The 18,574-nt window shown below is 42.8% G+C and overlaps 1 protein-coding gene across 1 annotated transcript in view; it reads right to left on the bottom strand.

The window, feature by feature from the left end:
* The window catches only part of LOC129695675 (uncharacterized), a 44,035-nt gene extending 39,009 nt beyond the window's left edge, over nt 1-5,026 (bottom strand). The window contains exons 1-2 of the mRNA XM_055632884.1: nt 4,835-5,026; nt 486-537 (exon numbers count right to left, since the gene is read on the bottom strand). Coding sequence (XP_055488859.1) covers nt 486-537; nt 4,835-5,026 — 244 coding nt within the window. The remainder of the gene's footprint in view (nt 1-485; nt 538-4,834) is intronic.
* Nucleotides 5,027-18,574: the final 13,548 nt, after the last annotated feature.

Raw genomic sequence — 18,574 nt, 5'->3', positions numbered from 1 at the left:
CTGTTTTACTGAAAAGTGAATAATTGGATTTCAGAAGCAAAGACTTTTTGTAAATAATCTATAAAGAAAAATCTTGTTATCAAGAGAACAAAGGTGATTTGCAAAATTTAAACCGTCCCAAAGTGAAATAATAACACTGAGGCCCATTTTATAGGTTTAAAATGAAGCAAAACTGTCTGTTTTTCTATAACATGGGTCCCCATATATTTCAAGCTGTTACTATTGTATTTGGTTCCTCCTATTCTACTTTTTTTTAAATCAGCTGTGAAATCGCTTAAAATGACAGATTTTGTAAAATAAACTAAAGGTTAAGGAACTGTGATGTAAGTGCCTCTTGCACTACTTGTGGTGGCTGATCAGTGCTTTTGTGTCATGTGTTGGTCCCCAGATATCATTATGAGAGCACACAATAATTTCCAGTGCATAATCCTTATCTCTAATGAAATGAAGTTGGATTTATTTATAAGATTTAAAATATATTTAACCCCCTTGCTCCTCGATGCCAATTATACAGTGCGACAATCCTAAGCGGCAAACCTGAAAGTTAAAATGTAAGAAAATTGGTCATTGCTGATTGCATGTCTGAAGCTACTTTGATATATTTTTGTACAAAACCAATTAAAACTATTGATATGGTATGGAGATGGACAGAAGCCAATGTAGGGCTCTGAAGTGAAAGTTTAAAAGTGCTTATAATTTCCAGAATTGTGGCTATCTTTTAATGATTCACCACTAAAATGATGTTGGATGGTTGCATATTTTCGTTTTCTTCAATTATATATTTTTTAAAGACGTTATCAATTTAATATTCAATTTATTCCATAAAATTGTTGTTGCAAGTGGGATTCAGTTAAGCTGTATCACTTTTTAGAAAATGAGTTGCTTCGAGCCAGATAATTTGAAAACAAGGTTTTTTCAAAATTGAAACAGGCCCTGGGGCTATGCTGACTATTGAACATCCCTTCACACTAGTTCCATGTTATCCCACTTTTGTAGATGTTGGTGCTGATTCTGCCTCAAGTCTGTACTCATAAATACTTGGCATACATAAATCACGATTGTGCATCCATGGATACAGATAACCAATAATATAATTTAATAATTCCTGATATTTAACTGTTGGTAGCATCTCAGACTATGTTTGGAAAGTTGTTGCACTGAAACTGATGGGCTTATATGTGGTCTTTTACACTTTAGCCATTGGCTTTATTCTGGCTGTTTGCATTTTAAAAGCACTGGGTGACATCTTGAGGACAAGATAGAGTGACACATAATGCAACTTTCTCCTTCCCCTCATAACAGCAATTTCTCAATACTCCCGTCTGAAGGGTCTTCTGATCACAAGAGGTGGATGGAAATAGTCTGATAAGGTCATGCGCATAAACAAAAAGAGGGTAGATCTTGATAATTTATGCACGAATGAAGAGTAAATTATATACTCTTTCATTTTACAACAGAATTCCTTGATTGAAATGGAACAGTAATGCTCCCATTGCAGTTAAATCAATGCAATGATTATGTTTTTTGGCAGCCCTTAATATTTTGAGATTGTAACTGGAGTAATTGGCACCAGTAAACAAGGCACAAATCACTCAACTCGAAATAGAAACAGAAGCACCATAATCCAGCAAAATATTTAAAAATAAATTTCATATTTTACATTACTTTTTTCCATATTAGTTTCACATAAAATTAAGTTTTTTAAATTACTTGCTGTTTGTCGCTACGGTGTATAATACAACAGCGCTACACTACACTGCACCATATACACTATTTAGAAAGAACTATTTGATTTATTTTAGCAGTAAATTATGTGACTCAGCCACCTTTTTCAAGCCTATATTTATCTTAACAAGTTATGATGTTAGCAACAGCAGTTTGCAAGAATATACTGCTCTTTCGCAAAAGTGTTAGAAAAATAATCCAACACAAAACTACATACTAATCATCAGATTACCAAGAGCATGGCCTTTGTAGTTTGGATTTCAAGTTCTCAAGTCCACAATCTCATGAATAAGGCCATTTTGGCCAGTGGTGGAGAGATTAAAAGCAGTAATGCACAGGAAATGCGAAATGGAGGAGCCCAGATATCTGAGGTTGGTGGAGGTGGGTAGCAGAAGAGATGAGGTGAGCTAAGATTGAGATGGAAGAATGAGAATTTTTAATCAGGATTTCAATGTACGACTGCACGAACAGGTCCTGGAATGTGAGTAAGGGTATGGACAGCAAATTTTTGAATGAGCTAAAGTTTATAAAGGATGGAACACGGGTCGGCAAGTGGTGCCTTAGAATAGCCTAGTCCCAAGGTGACGAGGCATGGATGAAGATTTCAGCAGTAGATAAGTTGAAGCAGTGATGGAGATGGAAGGATGTTACAGTTGAAGTTAGAAGTAATCACTCCTCCTGAAGGAGATAAGAGGGTTGGAGAACAAAATACTATAGAAGGTACAGGTCTGAAATAAAAGCAGAACATTTTAGAAACAATCAGCCAGACACAAATTACATCTGGAAACCAAAACAATGGTAATGTATCAGGTCAATGAGAGCTCATCAGTCCAAAATGATCATTTATTTTGTACCTGATAACATGAGTCTGAAGGAGGGTCTCGACCTGAAACATCGCCTATTTCCTTCGCTCCATAGATGCTGCCTCACCAGCTGAGTTTCTCCAGCATTTTTGTCTACTTGAGATTGCAAGTTCATTTTGATGTTTAAAAAGAAGACATATGAAGTATACAAATATGTACATTTGTTTAGAAGGGTGGGATGATTTAAATCATTGGATTTGTCATCCATCTATATCCTTTTGAATAGATATTTACTGCTCAATCAGTACATGAATTTAAAGCTTAGGAAAAAAATGAGCAAAGAGTAAATTATATCAGCGATTTGGATGTGAATGTACAAGGCATGATTAGTAAGTTTGCAGATGATACTAAAATAGGTGGTATCCAAGAGAGTGAAGATGGTTATCATTTTTGCACTCTGTATTCTCTCTATTGCTCTCTCTGCTCTCTCTATTCCATTTGAGTTTGAACTGATTGTATCTATGCATTTTTATATCCGATCTGTTTGGATAGCATGCAAAACAAAGCTTTTCACTGTACCTTGATACGTGACAGTAATTAGAGGGATATGGGCCAAATGTGGGCAAATTGGACCAGCTTGGATTGGGCATCTTGTTTTGAATAGACGAATTGAACCAAAGGGCCTTTTTCTGTGCTGTATAACGATTGAACCACGACACTATGATATATTAGTGCACCTGTACTTTATTTAATTGGTGTCTTTCAAAGTGCTCTATTTTACTGGAGTTTGAACTGATTGTACCTATGTATGGCTCATCTGATCTGTTTGCAAAACAGATTTTCAATGTACCTCGGTATATGTGACAATAAAAGACCAAAATTTTGGAAGTCTTTACAGAAATGAAATAAAATTTGTGGAGGGATATTTGTACAAGACATTGGTGAGGCTACATTTGGAGCATTGTGTTCTGTTCTGTTTTGTCACCCTGTTATAGCAAGAAGCTGTTAAGCTGGAAAGGGTGCAGACAAGATTTACGAGGATGTGGCCAGGACTCGAGGACCTGAGAGATTGAGCAGGCTAGGCCATTATTCCTTGGGGCGTTGGAGGTTGAGAGGGGATCTTATAGAGGTATAGGATCATGAGAGAAATCGGTAAGATAATACAATACAATTTATTTGTCATTTGAACCCCATTGAGGGTCAAATGAAATGTTGTTTCTGCAGTCCTACACACAAGAAAGAACCAAGACACAACACAATTTACACAAACATCCATCACAACGCATCTCCTCCTCGCTGTGATGGAAGGCAAAGACTTATCTCTCCCCTGCCTACTCCCCATTCCCCTCCCGATGTCAGAGTCAAAGCCCCCGGCGGGGGATGGTAAAACCCAGAGTAGGTTTGCCCAGAGTAGGGGATTCAAGAACCAGGGGACATGGGTTTAAGATGAGGGGGTGGGGAGCAATTTAATACGACCGTGAGGGGCAACATTTTTACATAAAGGACGGTCGGTATATATAAAAGAGCTGCCAGAAGAGATAGTTGAGGCAGGTACTCTCTGAACATTTAAAAAAACATTTGGACAGGTACATAGGTAGGATAGTGTCAGGATACGACCAGGTGCGGACCCGTTGGGCCTGTCCCCCAACGCAATATTCCACCACTCACCCATAGCCCCCAACTGTGCAGGCGCGGCTGATGGGTTCCCGTTGTGAGGTCAGATATCCCCATTGTGACTCGCGTGATGGCAACCTTCCCCCAACTGCGCAGGCACGGCCGGCAAGCGGGAGTGCGACTGTGACGTTTTTAAAGTATAAAATGGCAATAACTTGTAAAATATAAGATCAATGTAAAGGCATCTCACACTCCCTCTGCAGTCCCCTTTTCCCCTCCTCCATTATCCTCCCTCTCCCCGCCCTCCACCAACCCTCCTCTGCTTCCACCCCTCACCCCCTCCATCCCCTCCTCTCTCTTCCCCCGCCCCTCCTCCATTACCTCGTCATCCTTCCTACCCCTCCTTCACCTCTCCCTCCCCCCCCTTCCCCTACCCTCAGTCGGCCTCCCTCCCTCCAGAACCCCTCTCCCCTCCCTACCCCCGTCCTCTCCCTCTATCCCCCCTCCTCCCCCACTCCTCACCTCCCTCTATTCCACCCCCACTCTCCCTCCTTACCTCCCCCACTCCCCCCTCCTCTCCCTCTATCCCCCACTCTCCCTCGCCACCTCCTCCACTTTCCCATCCCTCTCCCTCCATAGCCCCTCCTCTCCCTCAATCCCCCAATCTCTCTCCTCATGATCATGATGTAAACCACTGCCAGCCCCGTTTTCTCCACTACGTCGGCGATGAAGTTGCACTTGAGCCAGGGGCTGTCGAGCAGGACGGGCCGAAGGGACTGGAACCGGGGGAGGGAGAGGCCGAGGCTACAGCCCAGTCCTTGCCCCGGGTCCCGCTCCTCTTCCTCCCCACGGGCGCGGCGTCTCCCCACCTCTGGACCCCTCATAGACCGCAACTCCTTGCCCCTGGTCCCGCTCCTCTCCCTCCCCACGCTGCCGCTTCCCGCGGGCCCGGAACAGCAGTAAAATGAAAGGAAACTTAGCCATTAGTCGGGCGAGGAAAAAAAGATGGCGGTCTGAAATTATGGAAAATTCGTGGGTGGCCTTTGTGACGCCAGTGAAGTAAAGACGGCAAGTGGGGGCGTTGTTTTATTTTTTAAAGTTTAAAATGTCAATAACTTTTAAAATGTGGTATCAATGTGAAGGAAATTTATTTTTCATACATCGCAGGACAATGGTGAGTAAGGTGGTGCAAAAATTGTAGCACTATGGTGAACCGTTTTAGCGCAAATTTCGGTACAAATCTAGAAACAAACAAATATAGAAACAAAATGAGAGTTTGAGTAAGAGATAGTCAGACAGACAGACAGACAGACAGACAGACAGACAGACCGACCAACCAAACACAGGCAGGTGGGACTAGTGTAGATGGGGAATGTTTGTCGACGTGGGCAAGTTAGCCAAAGGGCCTATTTCAACACTGTATGACTCAATGATTCTAATTGAGTCATATAGTCATATCTATATCAAGTTATGAGTTATATCTTAACTTGACAATGTAAATGATATATTTACCACAAACATTTTGCAAGTAAGGAATTTGAGTTGCGAAACCACAAGCCCCATCATATTTTTAAATGCTGTTCCGTCAGGAAGTCTGTCACGCATATATTGAAACCTATCCCATTTTCCAAATAGCACAAACTCAGCTAGGCTGTTTTTTGGCATTGTCATTATTAATTTGGCAGCAATGTAGTTCTCATGGTGAACTGTCTCTTTTAAAATTAAAAACTAATGAGCAACCTGTGGAGATATGAGTGTGCATTTTAATGACTTTTTTAATAGCTTTTTTTAATGAAGTTTTGCACGAACTGTGTCTTTCATTCGAGGTGAAACTCTATTCCAGCCCAAAGTTTCTCCATGCTGAGTTGCAAATGAAATGTTTAAGTTGCAAAATTGAAAAGGAAAAGGGGCTCCTTTGCAGGAGGTTTCAGTTGCAAAGGTTTATACCACTTTATGCTGAACAGCAAAGCTTTAACAGGTAACATTTCAAGGGTGTCGCAATAAACACATGCTGATTTTTCACATGACCCTGCAGTCTCTAATTTGAAACCATTTTCTAGTAATCCAATATGGTTTCTGAACATACTTTGGAAACATAAACGTCACTGTGTATTAGAAGTCAAGAGTACAAAAGTGGTGTGGCCATAGTGAATGTTATTCATTCTCTTTAACAGTTGATATTGATCAGCAAATCAAATTAGACCCGAGATAGTGGCCTGTCATTTTTGGCAATCCTGTCTAATTTTCAAGAGAAAACATAGAAAGCTGATGAAAAGTCTAACAGATTGTCAGCTGCCCAGTTATGAGGGGTAGTTGAGTAGTAACTGATAAGCCAGGCTTATAATGTCAGGGTCACATTAATAGGCTAAAAGTACAGAGAAATTGTGGACCTCCATAAATAGGACCACACAGTAGGAGGTAGCTAGAATTATGCACACTGACCCATATAGACGCCATGCACTGATTCAATCTCAAGGGCATCAACTGTACAGTTACCAGATGGTGCTGATTAGTGGGTGAAGAAACTAGAGCTGGTACTAGTTTATTTAATAAGTAACCTTTTGCTCATCATATATTTGCAGCAGACAGTTAAATGTTTAGTCTGTTCCAGTGAGGAAGTATGAATTGCTTATAGCAGTATTTTTTATTTCTCATTCTTTTCACTGATTCTTATGAGTTGCATTCAATCACTTATTGATATATTCAAACGCTATTATTGAAGAAATTAATAAAGCTTTACAAAAACTTGAAAATGCTATGATCTTCGTCATAAATATAGTTTAGCAGTTGACAGTTTGATAGGTAATTTGTTCAGAAGTCATATTTGCAGTTTAACTAGGATCTATGATGATGCATTTGACAATAGCCAGTGGCTATTTGTATGTGCAATAATTCTGCACCATTTAGTGATTCATTGAAATACTTTTACACTGTTGGCTTGACTGACTTCAGTTGGAAACAGTAATAAAAAAGGTTACCCATCCATTGTGGATTGACCGCTAATCGTTTATATTCTCTGTTACAATAAAAATATTGGACTGTTTTTGTACTGAAGTAAAAACAATGTTTTAATAAATTCACAGTAGGTCAATCAGCATCACAAAAAAGGAGGCAATTAATACTTTAACCAGGGTTCCTTATAAGAATTGGGCATTTTTTTTGATACTTTTAGAAATTGTGCTACTTTATTTCTATTAGCCTTTAGGGAAAGATACGTTGCTAACAAACATCTGACCATGTCTCTTGCTACAGTACTCAATATAAAGTAACAGCAAAATATTCTTTCACCGTCTGTTCATGATTAAGGCTACCTATTTGCAATTTTCATGGAAAATTGGACGGCATCGAGGAACATGATTCCAAAAACATCAGTAAAAGTCATGGAAATATCTTAATCCCATGTAATACTAACATTATTTGACTTACTCAGTTGGAGTAATTGCAGATGGACAGAATCACGATTCCCAAAAGACTGATATTAAATACTCATGTACAACCTACTAAAATAAGAAATTATCATTACGGTATAGTTAAGAAGTACTTGTGTTATTTGAAATGGGAATTTAAGTTAGATTTTGTCTATTTTGTAAACCAGCATCTGCAGTTCCTTGTGTCGGAAGGAACTATGGATGCTGGTTTAAACCGAAGATAGACACAAAACGCTGGAGTAACTCAACGGGTGAGGCAGCATCTCTGGAGGAAAGGAATAGATGATGTTTTGGGTCGAGACCCTTCTTCAGACTGAGAGCCAGGGGAAAGGGAAATGAGAGATATTGACGGTGATATAGAGACATATAGAGCAAATGAATGAAAGAAATGCAAAAAGTAATGATGATCAAGGAAAGTTGTGCCTGAAATATAAGAGAGTCAGGGGGTGGAAGGTAGTGGGGTAGCTATTACTAGGGAGAACGTGCTTGGGAAGCTGAAAGGGCTGAACCTGGACCAGATGGAATGCACCCTAAGGTTCTGAAAGAGGTGGCTTTAGAGATTGTGGAGGCATTGACAGTGATATTTCAAGAATCACTGGAGACAGGAGAAGTCCCACATATAGGAATAGACTATATTTTCTAAATGGGAAGAGAATCCAGAAATCAGCGGCGCAAAGGGACTTGAGAGTGCTGGTGCAGGATTCCAAAAGGTTAATCAGCAAGTCGAATCGGTAGTAAAAAAGCAAACTCAATGCTTGGTTTGATTTCAAGAGTGTTTGAATACAAAAACAGGGATTTAATGCTAAGGCGATGGTAAGGTCACATTTGGAATATTGTGAGCAATCATGGGCACCATATCTTAGGAAGGATGTGCTGGCTCTGGAGAGGGTCCAAGAATGATTCCAGAAAGGAGTAGGTTAACCTATGATGAGTGTTTGTCTGCACTGGCCCTATACTTGCTGGAGCTTAGACAAATGAGGGGGGACCTCATTGAAACATGCAGAATAGTGAAAGGTTTGGGAGACTACCTAATTTTGGTGGCCTTCACAGTTGAATCTAATCTAATTCTTAGCTGCCCTAGTAGCCTTCTACATTTCCTGCAGAATGATAATTAGGAGTCAGAATTGTGAATTTTAATCTGCTAATTTCTGACAGTCAAGCTAAATCAATGCAAATGCATGACAGAATATGGATTCTTATTGGTACATACAGTATGGCTCTGTTTCTAAAGGGCCTGTCCCACTTGGGCGACATTTCAGGCAGCAGCCTAAAAAGAGGTTGTCTCGTCGTGGTCGGGTCGTGATGCGTGGTGACGCATGTAATGACGCACAGTGTCTCCCCGCCGCCCCAGGATTTTAGAATGTTCAAAATCCTCGCGCGACATCTGCGTGTCTTATCATGTCGTGCGCCCTTTCGTGCGATGACGTGCGGGTGACGCATGATGACGCATCACCATTGCCTATGCTAATTTATTGTGCGTCATCGTGCTTCACCATGTGTCACCGTGCGTCACTAAGCGACAACGATGCGTCATGATTTATAGGGAAGCTGGGTAATCGTATCGTGTCGTACTACTTGACGGTTTTTAGGCGACATCGAGAGTCAGTCACTGACACCCGTCGTCGCTAATAAAATCGCAAAGTGGGACAGGCCCTTAAGTTTGCTGAAACATTAGAGAAGCTGTACTTTAAACTTCCCTTTTATGCCCTTCTACAAACTTCAACTTATATAATTAATAGAATATTATGTTGCCGTCAAATTCATGTTTATTGGACTCCCCAAGAAGGTCATACAGTTGATGTAGCATGTAAATTTTAATTGAAATTCAATAATAAAGTATGGTTACATTGTTCTCTAATTAATGTAAATAATTGCAATTTCAGATGACTTTGTGAAATCAAGGCCAGACTGCTTGCTATGTTAATGATCTTTTATATATAGAGTATGAAAATAAGCATTTTTCTGGAAGCCACTAATGTAGGCTGCTTTGATTATGCATCCAAAAAGAAAACCAGGATGTAACTGGCAGGAGATGGGTCTGATGTGGAGGGTTGCAGATGCAAGAGTGCCTGACCCACAGTATTCATGTGAAGCCCTAGGAAGATGGACTTCCTGACCAAACAGAAATAATTTTGGGGTCACTTTGCCTTAACCCAGTGTAAGTAAAAGTATTTGGACCCTTTGTGTAGTATAGGGTCTTTCCTGTTTTAAACTATATACTTAGATTTTCCAGTGAAAGGCACAAGGACCATGGCAAAAAGAGTAGCACTGGGATGGCAGTTTTAACTGTGCTACTGTCCCATTTCCCCAATGGATGAATGTAAAATCTCCACTCAAATTTGATACAGCTGTAATCTTGAACTTCCTGATTGATAGATAAGTTAAAAATGAATGCTTTAAGCACAGGATGAGGATTGAACCCCAGCTTTTTACATTTTGAGGCAAGAGTGCTGTCATTTATCCCAGTTGACACCATAAAATAAATAGTACATAAAGGGCAGGACAAGACTAATGAATTTGGACTACATGTCCTCCCACTCTGCCCCCTGTAAAGACTCCATCCCCTACTCCCAATTCCTCCGCCTACGCCAACCGCCAACCGCAAGAAATGCAACACCTGTCCCTTCAGCTCCCCCCTCGACTCCATTCAAGGACCCAAGCAGTCGTTCCAAGTGCGACAAAGGTTCACCTGTATCTCCTCCAACCTCATCTACTGCATCCGCTGCTCTAGATGTCAGCTGATTTACATCGGGGAGACTAAGCGAAGGTTGGGCGATCGTTTCGCCGAACACCTCCGCTCAGTCCGCAATAACCTACCTGAATTCCCGGTGGCTCAGCACTTCAACTCCCCCTACCATTTCCAATCTGACCTCTCTGTCCTGGGTCTCCACCATTGCCAGAGTGAGCAACACCGGAAATTGGAGGAACAGCACCTCATATTCCGCCTGGGTTGCTTGCGTCCGGAAGGCATGAACGTTGAATTCTCCCAGTTTTGCTAGCCCTTGCTGTCTCCTCCCCTTCCTTAACCCTCGAGCTGTCTCTTCCCATCCCCCCGCCCTCGGGCTCCTTCTCCCCCCTGCCCCCCATCAGTCTGAAGAATGGTTTCGGCCCGAAACGTCGCCTATTTCCTTTGCTCCATAGATGCTGCTGCACCCGCTGAGTTTCTCCAGCATTTTTGTGTACCTTTGATCTTCCAGCATCTGCAGTTCCTTCTTGAACACAAGACTAATGAGTGATTGAGATCCTTATAACCTGGTGCCAAGCCAACAACCTTTCCCTCAAAATGTGTAGGATGGAACTAAAGGAGATTTCTGACTTGAAACATCACCTATTCCTTTCCTCCAAAAATGCTGCCTGACCCGCTGAGTTACTCCAGCGTTTTGTGTCAACCTTTCCCTCATTTTCAGCACGACAAAGGAGATTGTGATTGACTTCAGAAAGCAAAGAGGTACGCATGCCCCGGTTTATATGGACTATGCCAAAGTAGAGATGGTTGAAAGCTTCAAGTTCCTAGCAGTAAATATCACCAGCAGCTTGTTCTGGACCAGTCATATCAATGCAATGGCCAAGAATTCAAAGCAGCGCCTCATCTTCCTTAGAAGGCTTAGGACGTTCAGCATGTTCCCAATAACTCACACCAACTTCTACAAATGTTCCGTAGAAAGCATTTTATTGGGATGCATCACAGCATGGTTCCAAGACAGCAAGAAATTGCACGCAGCCCAGACCATCACACAAACTAACCTCACTACATTGACTCCATCTACACCATGCTGCCTCGGACAGGCCACCAGCATAAATAAGGACGAGCCTCAACCAGGACACTCCCTCTTTTACCCACTCACGTTAGGCAAGTGGTACAGAAGTGTGAAAATGCATACCTACAGATTCAGGGACAGCTTCTTTCCACCTGTTATCAGTCAACTCAACCAGCTAGAGAGTGGTTGTTCCTGTTCTACCATCTACCTCATTAGAGACCCTCGGACTATAATCAATCGGACTTTACTGGACCTTATCTTGCACTAAACATTATTCCCTTTGTCCTGTATATGTTTGATTGTTAAAACTTTGATAACCAAAGATATTTAGGGACATCAGAAAAACTTAAAAACATTTGAGTAAAATTATAACATATTTATTGGGTTTATATGTTTCATGGTGAAATACTGCTCTTTCGGCAGGGATAAATTATAAAAAACCTTTAGAACAACAAGGTACTGTAAAAATAAGACATTTAAGAATTATTTCACAGTGGATTTACAAACTTCCTTATGCATTTGTCAATAGTAACAAATAGATTACTTTTTTTTAAATTCACGTTTCTGTGTCTATAACATTCCAGTCCGGAACCAATATTGCTGCAATAACAGTGGAGGCCATTAATTTGTTTCCAAATTTTCTGCCTTGTTGGATTCAAAATTGATTGCAGTCATTCATTTGGTGGTAATTGCTGGCGACAGAATTGTTGCCTTGACTGAAACTTGCAGCAGTATGAAATCATTCATGGACTAAGTTCAACCTTATGTACCTTGTTCTTAGAGTACATGTTTGAAAAATGTGATTGTTTTTCCCCAACTAGCAAAATAATTCTAAATGCATTGTTTCAAGAGCAGAAGAAAGACTGCGTGGCAGTTTACTAACGTTTCCTGAACTCAAAGACTGAACGCTGGCTATGTTAAAACTAGAGACTATAATTGAAAGAAGTGAAAATAAGAACAAAGAACAGATGATTTACGAAGAGAAGCCTAGGCATCTAGACACTTACATTGTGAGAAAAGACAAAAAACAGGCACAAATATAATACACTGACGACGCAGTCAATTCTGGTGGGTTGTATGTTTAAATGTTACAGCTTCTGATTCTGAATAGTGATTAAAAACACTATTCCTTTTAGGTTTTATGTGAGATAATATTCTCATTCTCAAACATGCCCTGAAGGAGAGAAGTCTCTCTAGATTCACAAAATTTAAATTGTTTGTAGAGAATTAAAGAATTGAACAGAAACCCCTCCTTATTGCTTTCTGACAATATGTTATATCACATGTTTCTTGATTTCAGAAGGCTGTGAATGTTTTGCAGCACTGGTTCTAGTCTATGAACAATTAAACTGATTTATTGAGCTAAACATAGAAAAATTGTTAAATGATTTAGAATGATTGTGGACTCAATTATCTCCTATTGGAAGTTAGAAAATAGACGTCTTTTTCAATCAGCTGTGCATAAGTGTGCAATCTAGACTGGATTTGTATGCATTTTTTTGTTTTGCTGGAATCATCTGGTCTTTCTACACGTGGAATACTAGTTTTAATCAAGACAAATTGAAAGCTGCTTTTAAACAAAAAACTGGAGAGAAAAAGTCAGCTCTGTTCCTGGAATACAAAATAGCTATCTGTTGAAGCAGGAAATGCAGGTGCTGGAAATTCTGCAGTTGTCTACCAGCTATCTGTTGAATATACTTTTGTGGCTAGATCCTACCCTTAAACACTTACCAGAGAAGATGTTATGTTCTAGGCTACATATTTTTAGTTTAGTTTATTATTGATGCGTGTACCGAGAGAGAATGAAAAGCTTTTGTTTGCGTGCTGTCCAGTCAAAAAGACGACATGAATACAATCAAACTGTCCCCAGTGCATATTTAACGGATAAAGGATGCAACATCTTGTGTAAGATACGACATATAACATCTGATTAAGATGTCTCTGGATAAGCATTGAGTGAGCCTGTAACATAAATACTGTATCCAATGGCAACACAACTGGAAGTCAATAGCTTATCAAAATAAAGTGGAAAGTGTGAAAAATACAAGTCTACATTGTATTGGCAGGAGAGACGGAATGAGAGCTTGTAGGAACATTTTATAGAAATTTAGTCTTGTGCACTTCTGCACTGTGCAAATGAATGCACACTTTCATATACAGTGTACAGTAAATAGGAATGGGTCCTTCAGGCTTCAGGTTTGTTCTATCATGTAGTTAGATCGTAATAGGTCTATACTTTTGCTGCATTAAACTATATAGATTTTGATACTCTCATCTACTACAAAATGAGCAACTTCAGCTGCAAAACTATCAATTGGCCAAACATCCACAATATTTGAAAGAGTTCCAGATTTCCATTATACATTTGTATGCTGATTTACTTTTCGACTTCACAACATATGGTTTGGCTGTTATTTTAAGATTATGTCCCCTTGTTGTGGATTTCCTCCAGAAAAACAGCTTCTCTAAATCTACCCCTTCAAAACCCTTTATGCTCATAAGATTTTGATTACATCATCCCTCAAACTTCTAAACTAATGCAGTACAAACCAAGTTCATGTAATCTAGCATCATTATTTAACCCTTTGACTCTTCTTATGACCAATGAATTTGTACTGTTAGACCTTTCAAATTTTTCTGAAGCTTTTTTTGCTGGAAAACAAATCCAATATCCAGCAGAAGGAAAATAAAAACTTGCATTATATAATGTCTCAAGACACCCAAAAGGTTTTACAGTTAATGACTTTGGCAGGTACTTGCTGTTATAAGAGTTGCATTTCAGAGGGTTGGACAGCTTAATAGTGAAGATTTCTTATTAAGACTTTCATAGATGTTAGCATATATTCGGATTAAGAAATGTCAAATTCATTTTATTCAGTGGCATTTTAAAACAGGACCAGTCCAAGAGTGCATAATATATTTATTCTGTTATATATTTCTAACCCTAATGCATGCAGATGTTAGAGCCCTACGTTAATGAGAGGTTTATCACCAGGATCACGTGAAATCTCAATGAGAACAAGGAAATGCAGATTTTTGGATGACATAAAAATAACTCGGCAGATGGAGAATAACATGGATGTAAATTTTCAACACTTTCCCTTTGAGAATTTCTGACCTATTTACAGCTTCGAAAGGTGTTTCTTTTTATCAAAAATTACTTGGTGTTAAATTTATTACTGCAGTTCTCAGAATTGTAGCTTTGGGCAAAAGCTCAACAACAAACTGGTCATTTTAATTTATTGAGAATAGTCGAGTAGAACATAGTTAATATCAAAGCAGCAACAAAACGTAATAGATACAGGTGCACAACCTTTTATCCGAAAGCCTTGGGACCAGACACTTTTCGTAATTCGGAATTTTTCGGCTTTCGGATTGGAAGATTTTTAGCGTAGATTTAAACGGCTGGCTCAGTGGTAGAGTGCTCGGCTCATATCCGCAAGATCGCGAGTTTGCGCCTCGATCCCGGCAGTTACTCGACCGCGAGTTTGAGTCTTCAATGTAGTTTTTTCTTGCAGAATAGGAGAGAATAGGGAGGGTTAGGCTGGGATCATTCTCTGCGAGATGATCTTAGTGCGGGAGACAAATGTAGGAGAGGTGTACTGACTGTGTGGGCATAACTTTGGATGTGATTGCCCACCATTCTCAAAAGCCGCTGTGTCTCCCTGTCCCTCCAACTCCAGAGGAATCCGCTCCCCGATGGGCCGCTACGGCGACAAGTGGCAGTTCGCCCACAGCCCGAGCTGCGCCACCCCAAGAACAAGACGTACCTTGCACACCATCAGCTTCTGCCCCCAGCGTGTTCCTCTGGAGTTGGAGCGGAGCTGGGCTGGAGGTGCTGATCTCAGATCTCCTTGCTTGCAGTGGGCCTGGGGGGCAGTGGGCCTGGAGGTCGGTGTCTCGATGAGGGGGCGCAGCTCGGGCTGTGGGCGAACTGCCACTTGTTGCCGTAGCGGCCCGTCGGGGAGCGGCTTCTGGTGGTCCTGACGTCTCTCAGCTCCTGTCCAGGGGGGTGGCCGGAGACGTCAGGACCAACAGGAACCCGCTCTCCGATGGGCTGGGGCATGTGGCAGTTCGCCCACAGCCCGAGCTGTGCCCCATCATCCGCAACCCGGTTTCCTGTGGAGTTGGAGCGGAGCTGGGCTAGAGTTGCTGCTGGCTGTGAGTCTCTGGGATCTCCGTGCTTGCAGTCGGTGTCCCGTTGGTCCTGACGTCTCCGGCCACCCCCCTGGACTGGAGCTGAGACTGGGAACTGATACAGCCCTTGCCCCCTCCCTCTGCAACTGCAAACAACCCCACAGTTCCCAGTCTCAGCTCCTGTACAGGGGGGTGGCCGGAGACGTCACAGCCCGAGCTGCGCCCCCTCATCGCAACCCCAAGAACAAGACGTACCTTGCACACCATCAGCTTCTGTCCCTACGGGGAGCGCGTTCCTCTGGAGTTGGAACGGGACTGGGCTGCTGCTGGCTGTGGGTCTCTGGGTTCTCCGTGCTTGCAGTGGGCCTGGGGGTCGGTGTCCCGTTGGTCCTGACGTCTCCGGTGACTGGCACTGACCTGCTGGCATCGGCGACGTGAAGACAGTGCAAAGCCCCCGCACCGGTGCAATGGGCGGGGAGCTGGAGAGGGGAGGGAAGGGGTCACACACATGGCCGGGAAGCAGAGGGGTGTAGGTGGGGTGAAACTGAAGGGAGCGACAATCTGCTGCTGCCTGCCCGCTGAGTTAAAAAGTTCCCACGCAAGACTCACGCTACCGTGGGAACTTTTTAACTCAGCGGGCAGGCAGCAGCAGATTGTTGATTATTAACCCGCCCGCGCAATATACCCTCAAAGGGCTTTCTCACGGTGCGACCTGAAGCAAGACTTAACAAGAGTTTAACATCGTGGGAACCTTCTGCGATAACAGTACGGCATTCGTGGACCCCCGAGGACCTCCGTGGCGCTAACGTCAGGTAGTCGTGATACTTTTTGAGGTCGGGAGAAAATTCAAACATTTTTGAATTTCTCCATGAGTGCATTGGTGACCTTTGCAACATTGTTTCAATGCAGTGGCCCGTGCGATACCCGTAATAACTCTTGCGGGTACCGTGGGAACTCCTGCGAACGGTAAACCCGGAAGCCTGACAGAGGGGACATAAGGTGAGGTTAAATAAATATATTTTTTACTATCAGATTGATGTCTGCAACTCTTCATTAACACATCACTACAAGAGGAATGTCTCTAATGTTATAATCCCTCTCATGCTGAAACACAAAATAGTTGAAGGGAGGTGAAATAATCACATTTTTATTATTTTTCATTTTTGAGTACCTCACTTGCTGAGCTATTTTACTCCAGCAGTTTGTGTCCCTTTTTGTCTGAAAGCAGTTTCTAACTGGAGGAACTCCGCGGGCCAGGCAGCATCTACGGAGGGAAATTGACAGGCGAGCCTTTCCTCAGGCTGCCTTATCTCTCTACAACCCCCCCCCCCTCCCCCCAACTGCCCACTGCCACACACACACAAATGCTGGAGAAACTCAGCGGGTGCAGCAGCATCTATGGAACGAAGGAAATAGGCAACGTTTCGGCCCGAAAAGTTGCCTATTTCTTGTGCATGTGTCGGAAGGAACAGCAGATGCCGGTTTAAAGAGAATGAGTAACTCGACGGCAGGCAGCATCTTTTGGGAGAAGGAATGGGTGACATTTCGGGTCGAGACCCTTCTGATATGCTGCTTGTCCCGCTAAGCTACATGTTGTGTCTATCTTCATTTTAATCCAGCATCTGCAGATCCCTCCTGGCCGAACCCGATTGAAAGATGAGAGGCTGGGCGATAGAAATCATTAATTGAATTAAATAACTAGATACCTGTCTAATCGTATCTACAGGATTGGACAAGCTAGATGGAGGAAGAATGTTCCCAATGTTGGGGGAGTCCAGAACCAGGGTCCCAGTTTTACAGTCTACCGTGGGAACTCTTTAATTACAGCGGGAAACCTTCAGTTTCCCAGGGGGTCGGGACGGGACTGGAGTTGGGAGGGAAAGGTGGGGGAGTCGAGGGAGAGGAGGGGGAGACAGATGGGGGTGTCTTCATTTAGTGGCGGTGGGTGTCTGTCACTGAAACAGGCAGGTGAGATTTCACATTCACCTTGTGTGTGCCTCTCTCTCTCTCTCCCTCCCTCCCTCCCTCTCACACAGGCATGAATGGATGAACTCCGCGGGCCAGGCAGCATCTACGGAGGGAAATGGACAGGCGACCCATTCTTCAGGCTGCCTTATGTCTCTCTCCCCCCCCCCCCCCCAACTCCCACCCACACACGCGAATGCTGGAGAAACTCAGCGGGTGCAGCAGCATCTATGGAACAAAGGAAATAGACAACGTTTCGGCCCCGCTGCACCCGCTGAGTTTCTCCAGCATTCGTGTGTGTGGGTGGGAGTTGGGGGGAGGGGGGGGGAGAGAGACATAAGGCAGCCTGAAGAATGGGTCGCCTGCCCATTTCCCTCCGTAGATGCTGCCTGGCCCGCGGAGTTCATCCATTCATGCCTGTGTGAGAGGGAGGGGGGGAGGGAGAGAGAGAGAGAGGCACACACAAGGTGAATGTGAAATCTCACCTGCCTGTTTCAGTGACAGACACCCACCGCCACTAAATGAAGACACCCCCATCTGTCTCCCCCTCCTCTCCCTCGACTCCCCCACCTTTCCCTCCCAACTCCAGTCCCGTCCCAAGTTCGGTCTGTGAAACGCAACACGCCAGCCCCGACAACCAGCCCAGTGGTCAGTCCTTTGAAAATAGACACCAGTTGCTTGGAGCAACTCAGCGGGACAGGCAGCATCTCTGGAGAGAAGGAACGGGTGGCGTTTCGGGTCGAGAGCCTTCTTCAGACTGAAAGTTTCACCTCTCAGTAGATCATAAAATAACACAATCATCACGGTCAATGTGAGACACAGTCTTTATTCATATTTGACAAAATAAAAAGACGACCTTGCACATATTGAGAGAAGGTGCATCACACCAAACAACATTTGTCTAAAAAAACACAGATTATTCTTCAGCTCATTAAAGAGCTCGGGTGAAAAAAACCAATATAGTGTGTGACACAAAGTGACATCATTTGTGCCACGTGATTAACTACACCACAGTCCACGATGTTCATTCACGATTAACGGGAAAGATCGGGAGACGGACAAGTCACTCGCAAAAATGACAGAATTGCAGAGTACCGTGGGAACTCTTTATCTACCTCCCGCTATATCGTGCGGAACTCTTGCT

This window comes from Leucoraja erinacea, chromosome 1, assembly GCF_028641065.1.
Source record: "Leucoraja erinacea ecotype New England chromosome 1, Leri_hhj_1, whole genome shotgun sequence".
NCBI classification, from domain to species: Eukaryota; Metazoa; Chordata; class Chondrichthyes; order Rajiformes; family Rajidae; genus Leucoraja; species Leucoraja erinaceus.
Note: the sequence above shows the minus strand (reverse complement) of the source record. Positions and strands in the feature narration are given on the sequence as shown.